Source organism: Phymastichus coffea, unplaced genomic scaffold (assembly GCF_024137745.1).
Source record: "Phymastichus coffea isolate CEN01 unplaced genomic scaffold, Cenicafe_Pcof_1.1 PCOF00038, whole genome shotgun sequence".
NCBI lineage: Eukaryota > Metazoa > Arthropoda > Insecta > Hymenoptera > Eulophidae > Phymastichus > Phymastichus coffea.
The window spans coordinates 2,085,283-2,098,460 of NW_026706849.1; the positions used below are offsets into that span (position 1 = coordinate 2,085,283).

The 13,178-nt window shown below is 31.0% G+C and overlaps 1 protein-coding gene across 1 annotated transcript in view; it reads right to left on the reverse strand.

Annotated features, from left to right (window-relative positions):
• Nucleotides 1–13,178, reverse strand: part of LOC131663783 (transmembrane protein 104 homolog) — a 66,164-nt gene that overhangs the window by 26,818 nt on the left and 26,168 nt on the right. The window contains 2 exon segments of the mRNA XM_058934416.1: nucleotides 6,978–7,003; nucleotides 10,770–10,829. Of these exon segments, the coding sequence (XP_058790399.1) occupies nucleotides 6,978–7,003; nucleotides 10,770–10,829 (86 nt within the window).

The following is a 13,178-nucleotide window of genomic DNA, read 5'->3' on the forward strand; positions in this document are numbered from 1 at the left end:
TATAGAGGAAAAACTATTTTTAAGTGTATTTTTACCTTACAAAATCAAAAAATTATGTTAAAAAAATTAAAAAAATGATATTCTAGTAGAAAATGATAAAACAAAATTGACGTGTTTCGGGGTTTTCCTTTTATCTATTATTTCGAGGGTGAACTACCCCTTAATGTTATTAATACAATATAAGCAGTTGTTAATCGCAGATTATGCTGATTATTTCATGTTCTATGACGCTCAAAAAATCCAAACACATGTATACTTTTGTTCAGCCGAATAAACTATTTAGAGGGTGAAAGCTACCCCCGAAAGTTACCCCTTAACGCCATTTTATAGCGAAATATTCGTATTTTATGCACAGTTTTTGACGAAACAAACTCTAAAAAATTCTTTTAAAAAATTTCCAAAATCGAAAACCGAATACATCTAGTGGTTGAATTTTGCCTGTCGTACCCCTTAGGAATTGTCATCAATCGAAAATTTGTATCTGCTTGTGTGACTTCTCTTACAGTTCGTTCACACTGTCCACTCCATGAGTCTAGTAATAAAACTACTGTTTTCCCACAGTTAGGAAAAAATACATGTTGCAACCATGTTTGAAGTAATTCACTCGACAGCTTTCCTGATGCACTTGCTCGCAAAACTATATTAGGTGCATTGAATAGTTTTTTTGAAACAATAGGTCCAAACTCTCCGTTTGTTTCTTTTAATACCATAAAAAGGGGTGATAGCGATGTACCTTCTGCAGATATTGTCGGTTAAATCGTATAACTATACGTAGTCGATGATACTGATTGTATTACTGATTCGACTGTCTTCTTACCTTTGTCGCTCAATGTTCTGCCAGTATGCATTTCTAAATTGAATCCACTTTGATTGGAATTATATATGTTACTTGCACTTTTGGTTGATAATTCTGTTTTTATGAGGTTGATAAAATTTTGACAATCTAACTTTAAACTAACCTCATTTTCAACAGATACTTTAGTCACATATTTAGTTATTTTACGCGATACAATTTTATGCTTTTTTTGAATAGTAATATCCAATTGGGTGAAGCTTTAAACCAAGGCATCTCTAACTCATACTTTTTTTGTAAAGCCCATCTCTTAAGATCTAAATCATGCACTGTTAACTTCCGATCTAAAGTATCTTTGAGTTGTTGTAAAGTATATTCTGAAACTTTAAACAGATTCTCTCTTTTGGTCCCGCCTGTCAAAATTTGCTGTTTCCATGTTTTCAACTAACGTTCTGACGAAACTTGTTTATATTTACTCTGGATGGAACTTAAAGACAGTTTCTTGTTCTTACCACTTTCCCAGTATTCAACAGCTTTTCTTTTATATCCATCGTCGAGTACCATATTTATTACCGTACAAGTAGGTACCTCGGCATAGTCTACACCATGTATTTCTTCAAATTGATCGTCAATTACTTCGGGATTAATATCAAAATCATCATCCAGGAAACATATGTTCTCACTTGTCTCACATTCAATACCTGAATTCGTTTCAATGCTTTTTCTCAATATATCTTCAACATAATCATGTAGCTGCTTCTCTGCATCGTTTAATATAGATATGCTTTCTACAACCGCACTTATGTGAAATGTTTTCAGTAATTTTTGAATGACGTTGTGAATTTCAATTGCCATTCTAACACAATTTTGATATTCAAAAACGTAGTTGTAAAGCAAAGTTCTATTACTCATTTACTGAAGTATGCTGATCGAATATGCTTATATATACTGTAAGTGAACAAAACATGTTTTGAAGTTGGCACCACACAAACCGATATCAAATCAAGGTATCCGAGCTCGGTGGTAGGGTAACCACCTTGAGGGTTAAGGAAATTGGGATTAAGAGCTTGGGGTTACAGCGTGACAGGGTAACCAGCTCGAGGATTGATGAAATTCGGGTGTAGGAGTTCGGGGCTAGAGCGTGGCAGGGTAACCAGCTCGAGGGTGAAGGAAATTGGGGTTAAGAGTTTGGGGTTACAGCATGGCAGGGTAACCAGCTCGAGGGTTGATGAAATTGGGGTATAGGAGTTACGGGTTATAGCGTGGCAGGGTAACTAGCTCGAGGTTTAAGGAAATTGGGTTCGGGGTGGTAGTGGATCAGGGTAACAAATGAATGCTCTGTTCACTCTCCAATAAAGGGGTAGCAGCTTCTGGTGACGGATACTGTATACTTTTGTGTTAGATTTTAAACGGAATTTCATAATTTCATTTCTTCTGAAAAAATTTTGCAAGAAAATATTTGAAAACGTGGCTTTTCTTTCAGGCGACTTAGGGGGTTGAGTTGCAACCCCTGTAGACGAAATCCATATATTTAGCTAAAATTTGTTAAAAGAATTTTTTAGAGTTTGTTTCGTCGAAAACTGTGCATAAAATACGAATATTTCGCTATAAAATAGTGTTGAGGGGTGACTTTCGGGGGTAGCTTTCGACCTCAAAATAGTTTATTCGGCAGAATAAAAATGTACATGTGTTTGGCTTTTTTGAGCGTCATAGAACATGAAATAACCAGCATAATCTGCAATTAATAACTGCTTATATTGTATTAATAACATTAAGGGGTAGTTCACCCTCGAAATAATAGATAATAGGAAAACCCCGAAACACGTCAATTTTGTTTTATCACTTTCTACTAGAATATCATTTTTTAAATTTTTTTAACATAATTTTTTAATTTTGTAAGGTAAAAATACACTTAAAAATACAGTTTTTCCTCTATACAACATAGGGGTTGCAACCCCCGGGGACCAAATTGATGTGTGTCTGTTACTTTTTTTATAAGTATCTTGTGTTTTTTTGTTTCATAAAAAAATATTCATTACAACTAAAGATATTGCTATAGAACTGCTTTTGGAGCTGTTTTTTGGGGGTGTGTTTCATCCCTTAGATAGGTTTTTCCGCCGATAAAAAAATACGGGTCTTTTATTTTTTTACGAACTATAACATATCTCAATTGCAGAAAAATCGGAGGCGGAGGGTTGGGGTGGTTCCCTAGTGAGTGCGCTACCAATTACGCTACTGATTCGACTGTCATGGAATGGCTTGTGTATTCCTAGTGGACGGACTAATTTATGATTAATTATTCTACTCTAAACTATTGTAATACTGATTTTACTTATAATTAACGGAATGATAACAGGACAGGACAGGAATGCGTAACTAATGTATGCAGTTTCAATCATAAGGGATGCAACTCTTATTTTTTTTAATGAAAATTTAACCTTTTTTATTACTATTGTTATAAAAAAAAACGTAAAATAGCTAAAAAATTTTGAAAAAATATTATTGTGGGTAGAATACTAAAATAAGTTGACCTGTTCGATCTGTTTTTATTATTATACCTGTTATCTGATTTTATTATTTCTCAAAATAGAAAAACCATCTCAAAATTAATTTTACGATATATTTCAAGAACTATGTGATAATTTACTATGAATTAATTGCATACTACTTATAGTGTAAATATACAACTTACGCATGTAATTCTATCGATGAGGGGATTGCAACCCCTATTTCTTTCAATGAATTTTTTATTTTTTTGTCCCTATTATCATGAAAAAAAAAATTTTTTTTTAAATAAGCCAACAAAAATGATAAATATGTTATTGTGGATTGAGTACAAGAATTAAGTTTATCTGTCCAAAATTATCGTCCAAACCACCCTCAAAATAAACAATTTGAGTCTTAGTGTGAAAAGTAAATTCAAAAAGGTATCTTCTATCAGTCAGCTTTGGCATCGGGCTCACATACAGTCAACCAAGGTGATGCATACAGAAAAAAAATTGCCCGAATTTGTTTTAAAAAATTAAAAATCTGCTGTTGACGCTGGTTTTATTGTGCATGATCAAGGTTTGCGTTGTTGGGCATTACACGCAAAAAAGGATCTAGAGTTTGAAGATTTTAGGTTCAAAGCTTCAAAACACTGGTTATCAAGATTTAAAATTGCTCACAGAATTGTATCAAGAAAAATTAACGAATTCGTTACCGGAAAAACTTTCGACAGGAGTGCAGAACTAGAGAAACAAGCTCTTACATTTGTTACTAATGTGGAGAAAGCTATTCAAGAAATACGGATTTCGAGCGTGAAAAAACTTTGTTCGACGTTTTTCATATAACGTTATTTTAATGGATACGATATAAATTTACATTCGAGAAATAATATTATAGGCTTTAGTCATTGGTTCATAACCAATTTTCTTCACTAACAAGGGAAGGCAGGGAGGTGTCCGTCACCGATTTTCTTTAAACTTTGCATACGATTAGAGTATCAAAAAATATTAGACACGTTTTTTTTTTTAGCGGCCCATACGGTAATTTAGGTGGTAAAAACAGGGTTGCCAATTATAATTATCTACATACGCTTGAAGTGCATAAGTTGGCGAGACGCTAAATTCAAATTATCATATCTCGGTAAAAGAAAAAGATATCTGAACGATTCAAAATTCATTTTGAAGGGAAAGACTCATACTTTAAGATATATTAATGAGTTTGACCGAAAAAAATTATCTTATGATCTTACATAACCTCAAATATGTGTAAAAGTCGTGTTTTTTGCACTTGAAAAGATTTACAGTGTTTCTTTTGTAATCTTTTTCGTTCTTTCAAATAGAAAACTCAGTTTTTTGGGTCCAATTCCAAAAACTGGCCCAAATCTGGCTCAACTTGAAAATTTCGAATGGAAACTACTGTTGCTTATGGCAGATTCGAATTATGGGGGAAATTACACGTTCAAACGTGATATCAAATTTTACCGAGAAAATTTGTATTTTGAGTCCCAAAGTGGCACCAAAAATAAAAACCTGTGGTTTTTGGGACTTTTTGAATTTCACAAACTTCGCTTGTTTTTGTTTCTTAATTTTTTTCTATTGTTTATTATAAATATTATGCAAATTTTTTTGAAAAATGATTTTTACGCAGTTTTTCTGGCTCAAAAAATAATTTTATTTTAGTTAAAAATTTTTCTGAAAAAACTATTATCAACCAGTTGACAGTTTATTATGATTTCTGTTATTATTATTATTATTATATTGTTATTATTACGAGATGTATAATTATGAATTGTTATTGATTTTCTTATGTTCCTCAACGTATTGTATACCTATAATCCATGTATTACATTAATGTGCATATGAATATAAAATCTTATCACCAAATAAATAATTTTGTATTTTGACAGCATTAATTATACATATAACAATAATAGTAATAAAAATATTGCAGACACTTTGTTGTTATTCTTTTATTGATCACTGCAAATGCGGAAACCGCGATTGATTAATCATATTGATACTAATATGCGGAAGCAGTGCCGCAATAGTTAACCACTGGATATTTTTGACAATGTTGTTCGGTTTTTGTTATCTTTATAATATTATTTTATTTTGCTCATAAGGAAAAATATAAAAACATGTTTTATGAAAGGTCGAGTTTAGTTTAAAATTGTACTTGTATCGCATAACACCTGTATATATTCAGTAAGTGCCAATGCATTTAGATATACAATTCATATAAAAGATTGTTCATAAAATTGTTAAGACTACTTGAAAATAATTAGTTTTACTATCATCGAAAATTCTGTGCTCAGAATTTGATTGCGTGACTTTCCAAATCAGACTTTTCACTATTCGTACATATTGGATAATATATATTAAAAAATGCCTGTTGATGCAAAAGTTGTAACAACCTTACTTTCAATGACATTTGATCGGAGCAATAATGGCGAACCAAAGTTTTTAATCAGTGACGAAGAAATGCAATTGCATAACATACTGGAGAAAATAATAAGACAGCATGCAGAAAATTCTGATGCTGATGTTCAAGAAGAAACGACATTGTATTTTTGCGATGAAAATGAAATTTATCCAGAAGTTATTGAGTACATGGAAAACGAAGAATCTGAGGATTTTCTAGAAGAATTAAATAATCCATGTGAGCAAGACAAAATTGACTTTAAATATAAAGAAGAAGCAGTAAAGTTTTGGTTGAGTGGAAAAGGTAAGCCTTATTCATTTAATACTGTAAAGCACAAATACAAACAAGTAACTAGCGAGCGACAATTACGACGATGGAAACAGCAAGTTGAAGCAGGAGGCAGTAGATATGATAAATTATTCAAGATATCAGAATATGTTTTTAATAATTTTAATGAAGCTATGATATCAAAAATGACTGTACATGATATTGATTTGAAAAGATGGGCTTTACAAAAAAAAGTTGAAATAGCTATGCCTTTGTTCAAAACATTGAATTGGTGGATCTGGCAATTTAAAAAAAAAACATAATATAGTATCTCGAAAAATCACTAAATTTGTTACAACAGATTCATTGAAAAATATTGATGAAATTGAAAATCAAATACAAATTTTTTCGGTAAAATTTGATATCACGTTTGAACGTGTAATTTCCGCTATAATTCGAATCTGCCATAAGCAACAGTAGTTTCTATTTGAAATTTTCAAGTTGAGCCAGATTTAGGCCAATTTTTGGAATTGGACCCAAAAAACTGAGTGTCTCATTTGAAAGAACGAAAAACATTACAAAAGAAACTCTATAAATCTTTTCAAGTGCAAAAAACACGACTTTTACACATATTTGAGGTTATGTAAGATCATAAGATAATTTTTTTCGGTCAAACTAATTAATATATCTTAAAGTATGAGTCTTTCCCTTTAAAATGAATTTGGAATCGTTCAGATATATTTTTCTTTCACCGAGATATGATAATTTGAATTTAGCGTCTCGCCAACTTATGCCCTTCAAGCGTATGTAGATAATTATAATTGGCAACCCTGTTTTTACCACCTAAATTACCGTATGGGCCGCTACAAAAAAATACGTGTCCAATATTTTTCGATACTCTAATCGTATGCAAAGTTTAAAGAAAATCGGTGACGGACACCTCCCTGCCTTCCTTGTAAGATGTTTAAATCTTGTTCACATTAGTTTAAAAGTGGATATCTCGAAGTACGAGTAAAACCGGAAAAATTTGATAATCTGGTTGATTTCAGTTTCAGGGATTCTTGTAGTGCAAAATGCGAAATCGAAGGTTGTCAAAATGCTGCAATTATACGTTATGGCTGGTGTAAAAAGTCCCTATGTTTCAAACATTTTTTTGATGATTATCATTACTGATCAGACTTTAACAAATAAAAAATATTAAAAAACCGAAATTTCTCACCAAAAAAACATTAGAAAGTAAAGAAGAACTATAAACTAATGCTGATGCTTTTGTAGCTGATGTTAAATCATGTACTCGTATACCAGAAATCGGCATTGCAAATTTTTATAATTCAGATCAGAGTGGTTTCCAATTAGAAATGCACTTGGGAAGAACATTAGTAGTTGAAGGAGAAAAGCAGGTGCAATGTCTGGTATAGTCGGTTTCATCGACAACGCACAGTTATACAATTCAGCCAACTATATCAGCAACCGGGAAACTTTTATCACCACTTTTTATAGTATTAAAAGAAAAAAGTGGTCAATTCGGTCCCATAGTGGAATCTTCATTATTTAGACCAGAAAATGTGCGTGTGGGAGCATCTAAATCTGGAAAATTAACGACAATTTAGTGTATTTTTGTTTATTATAATGCAATGACATAAAAAAATTTTGACATTTTTTTATTTTAGATCATTTTAAAATTTGGTTGAAAGAAGTTTTTTACCCAAATGTTGGACCTTAATCTGTACTTTTACTCGACTCTTGGAGTGGACATTGCTATAAAGCTGATAGGGAAACGATGCCGACAAACAAAATTGTTAATATAAAAAAAATTCCCACAGGAACGACAGGGAACATCCAACCACTCGATGTTTATGAATTTCGTATCCGGAAAAACTTCGTTCGACGTTTATCAGATCAAGTAATTTTGATGGACTATGAAATGAATCTACATTTAAGAAATAACATCATAAAAATGCAGTCTCTTGTCCATTACCAGCTTTCTTCATCAAGATGTACAAATATTTTTAAATAGGCTTGGTATAAAAGCGGCTACATTGCTGAAAAACCAGCTAAAACAAATAACCCTGTTGATTTTAGTTTTGGAGATTTTTGCAATATACATTGCGAAGTAGAAGCATGTAAAAATGTTGCTATAATACGGTGTGGTTTGTGTAAAAGATCATTATGTTTCAAACACTTTTTCGATGATTATCATTTCTGTAAGGAATTCGTTGAATGATACATTTTAATTTACCAATAAATAAAAAAAAGAAAAAGATGAAAATTATTATGAAAAATCAAAATATATGTAGTATCGCATGCGATGGCTCTTACGTAAATATATTTATGTATCTACATACGAATATAAATATATATGTATAGATCTATAAATGATAATTAGACCTCGTGTTATTCTCGTGTTTATTTTTAAGAGATATTTCTTGCCATTTTGGTACTATTAAAATAAAATGTATTAAACATATTTTTATTTATCATAAATTATGTTTGAGCTACAGATATATTTTATAAAAAAAATGGGATACCCCACGTACGGTGTAGAAATCAATTATTTTAAGAAAAAGCAACTGATAAACTCAATTCTCCCAAAGTTAGGTCTATTAGCCTACATTTGGTTGGGTAAGGGTGGTTTATGGGGATTTGGTGGGTTAGAGGCAGGTTGGTTAGTTGAGGTAGCTCGCTCAGGCGTAGAATTAAATTATTTCAGGAAATAACAAACGACTTGACTCGTGTTTCCCAGGTTTAGGAGGTTTAGCCTGCTTGTGTTTCAGTAAGGGTGGTATATAAGGGTTAGATAGGTTAGGGGTATGTGGATAAGAGGTATGTTATACAGCTGGGATAACTCGCTTATGGTGTAAAATTCAATTATTTCAAGAAATAACAAACGACTAAAGTTGCTTTTCATAGGATTAGGTGGGTTATCCTGCATGTGGTTCGATGCGGGTGGTTTATGGGGGTTTGGTGGGTTAGAGGCAGGTGGGTTAGTTAAGGTAGCTCGCTCATGCATAGGATTAAATTATTTCAAGAAATAACAAACGACTAAACTTGTTTATCCCAGGGTTAGGTGGATTAACCTGCTGATAGTTTGACGGGGGTGGTTTCTAGGGGGTGAAACACCCCTTAAATATATTTTTTTTTTAATCCGGAAACACGTCAATTTAATTTTGGTATTTTCTCATTATTAGTGCGATTTTTAAATCACTTGAGCTGATTTACTATATTACATGTCGTAAAACAGTACAAAAAATAGTGTATTTACCCCTATTAAAAAGGGGGTTGCAACCCTTCGGTATAAATGTTATGTCCTTAAAAGCGCCTTTTTATAAGAAATTTTTTAACGTTGAGTTTATTGAAAAATATTCATTTGATGCTGAGAAATATTAAAAAACTGATTTTAGGGGTTGATTTTCAGGGTAGATTTCACCCCTTAAAAGCCCTTATAGGCCGATAAAAAAAACACATATCTAATTTTTTTTCAAGTACTTCAACATATCCCAAAATCATTCAAATCGGTGAGGTCGGGTTGGGGTGGTTCCCTTGCTAGAGCGGCGATTGTGATAGAGTTATAGAAGAGACGACATATAATATAGATTTTCTATTATGAGAGTGGTTTGGAAGATAACCTGAAGCACTTCAATTTAATTTTTGTATTTAATGTATGATAATATATGTTTCAATTTTTTTTGGCTCATTTAAAAATTTTTTTTTCATGATAATAGACATAAAAAGATTTTTTTTTTTAATTTGTACATTCAACAATCTGAAGCTTTAAATTGTACGTCGTAAAAACCCATTATTCTTGGATTACAATGCCTATTTGCGAAGATCAGTATCATGAATAATATTGCCCACTTTTATAGAATCTTTAAAATTTGTTAGTTCAAATTCAGAAATGGCATTTAGTTTTTCCTTGCAGGTACCGACTTTATTAATCGGATTTACCTAACGACGTAATTGTCGCTCAGAGGACATTTTATTATACCTCTGTTTAACAGTGACAATGCATAAATTTCTTGTCTTTACAGATCTGCAGTATTCAACTGCTTTTATTTTCTATTCATAACTTGATGTTTCATCATCCGATGTATATTCATCAACATCAGTAGGCTGTTTGTATCATATATTATCTTTAACGGCCATCGCGTCATAATTTTAAAATTCTTCTTCAAATTCGAGTGTATTATCTTCAAGAGCTTCCATTTCATTAGAGTTATCTATAGCATTCAAAAGCGTTTTTTCAATATTTTCTTTCAATTTTAATTCTGCTTGGTTAACAGGAGTTTCTTGTACATTCATAACTTGGAATTTTGTTAGTAGAAGATTAATTATATTCATTGGATTGATTCTTATTATTGTCCAATATTAGAATACTTACAATTAACAGAAATGAAACATAAATTTTGCTACTTCTCCAGTATTCTACGGCTCTTTATTTATATTCAAAAGTATATTCAAAATCTTCATTTTCTTCTATACAGTGGTCTGTAGGTGCTTCGAAAAGGTCAGGAATGTGGCTTTCAACTTCATCTTCTATTATTTTTGCGTTATGATCTTTGTAATCTTCTTGAAAATCTAATGTATCTTGAGCGATCATATCTATTTCATTGAAATCATTCAATGAATCTATTAAAATGCTGGTGGTTGAAAAAAGTATATTTTTCTCACGTGGGACCTACAAAAATGCTGCTCATTGATTCATGCAGTGGTCATTGTCCAGCTTTTGTACAAGAAGTTATGCTATGTGATAAAACAGTATATCTCAAAGTGATATCTACAGGAATGACTGGAAATATTTAGCCATTCGATGTCTATGGGTTTTGTACATAGCAAAACTATTTGTAGCGGTGGTTTCATCGAGCTATCTTTATTTGTTTTTGAAATATTTGAAAAAAACTGTTTCTGTGGGTGAAATTTCGGACTGAATTTTCCCCGCTTTTTGATACCCTCTAAATTGTGTATTAACCTATATGAAAAATAAATTTCTTATTTTTCAATGTACCATAACATATTGCAATATCATTCCAATTGGCGATACATACGTGGGGTACCTTCTTGTTAGTACATCATACATATAATAGATGCAAAAAAAACTAATTTTGTAATATTTAAGTACGTTATAAAAAAATTTTTAAATAATATTTGTAAATAATTTAATAAATTTTATTTTAGATCAATACGTAATTTAGAAATAAGAATAAATTGTTTAGAAATAAGAAAAAAACCATATTTTTAGCGCCTTAAACTATAATAAATCTGACTACTTTTACATTCATCAATATCCAGGTCTCTCTTTACTTTGTATATTTTTTATTTACTAGTATTTGTCTATTTATTATGAACAGCATACATTTGGATACAAAAATAATGAAGTGGCTATGAAAATTTACTTTCAGTATTCATTGATCAAGAGCGTAATAATTTAGTAGTTACACAATCAGATTTCGCTCCAAATATATGCCAATTTAAGTAGAAATCAAAATAAACGTTTGATTTTTTGACACAAGAACGTATTCGATACGATTGAAGACAGCGGAGCAAATGAGTTTTGGATCAACAGAATGCAAAGAGATATTTAAAGGTTACTACTGAATTAGCGATGAACGTAGACGCATTGATCAGTTACCGATTTGTAACTTCAAATAAACGTGTATACGTAGTTTCGAGTTAAGATTTTAATAATGAAAATTCAATTTATAATAATAGATAGATAAGAAAAGTAAAAAAATGTGTTGCATTGTTATTATTTTAACACTCCTTTTATGAAAGTAGAAGCGAATAAATAGTTTGTAAAAACAAGAGGTTGAAATCGTTCTAATAACTTTTTATCACTAATCGATAATCTGGTTTTTAATGTGTAAGATATTGTAATATCTTTATTCGAAAAGTAGAATACACATTTAATAACAATTTGACTCACATAGTCGAAAGAAAGATTATTTATTGCAATTGACAAATATGAATTTATCAACGCATACGATTAATTTTGAATTTAGCAACGTGTTTTACTAATACACACTTCTCCGCTGTGATATCTGTTTTGAAAATAAAATTAGAAATCCATCTTTGAAAAAAGTAATTTATGTTAAATATGTTAATATAACAATAAAAAAAAATGAAAACAAATAAAATAAGAGCCCGCAAAACGCATCTGATCCTACGTATTCCGTTCATTTATAAAATCGTAAAATAAATAAAAGTAAAAGTTCATAAAAGAAAGCTAGTACCTATAGGGTACGAGCATATTGGCACTAACGGGCGACCATATTCAAGTAATCGTTATTCGAGTTACAATTGCCTGACGTTCTATCGAAATTGATGCACAGTATCAACTACACATCACGCAGTTACCTAACAGCATGGAGCTTCTACGCAACGTATATTCTTGATTTTGACTATAAACCCTGCTGGATATCACGTATTCCCAAGCATTTTCAAGCAAAGAAGAAAACATTTTTTAATTGTTATTTTATTAATCAACGATATTTGGAGCACTTCCAAGACAATAGAGCTAAAACCGTAAGTTTTAAGTAAAAAATTTTTTTTAATTTCAACTCCAATTTTAGCACAGAAAATATAACCATAAGTATAGAGGAGATCCGCACATGATGAATACAGCCTATTATTTTGGTATTGGTTATAACGAAGATTATTACAACTCTTACAATATTATTATAATATATTTACAGTCTAAACGACATTGTTTACTTTTGATGTTCAGCTTACGATTTTTCGTGTAAATGAAAGTGTATTATTTATTATGTCTAATAGTCTATATACTATGAAAATAGTATAGAGTTACAGTCGTTACTTATATTATCACATCCGTTATCTTAAACTTTTATTATTTTTTTCAACGTTATTTATAAATTTAAAAGTAATTTTGCATGTACCGGGCAAGAGGGACAACCCCTTAAATAGAAATGTTTGTAAATGTTTATTTTGCTTAAATGTTCAGTAGTTTTATAAGTCATTTCAAGATATAATTTATAGGTATTTAAGCGTTGACTAATTAAGTCTCCAAATATAAGAGAAAATTGAGCTGCAGTAATGGTTTGAAGGAAATATAAAACTGACTTTCAAAAAATTAAAGAAAGCGGATATTGAATGACGTTTAGTTATCAAGTAGGGAAGTATAGTTATAAAACACTTTAAAAGCATTCAGAAAAAGTATATTTATTCTAATGAGAATTGATTTACAAAGCGATAT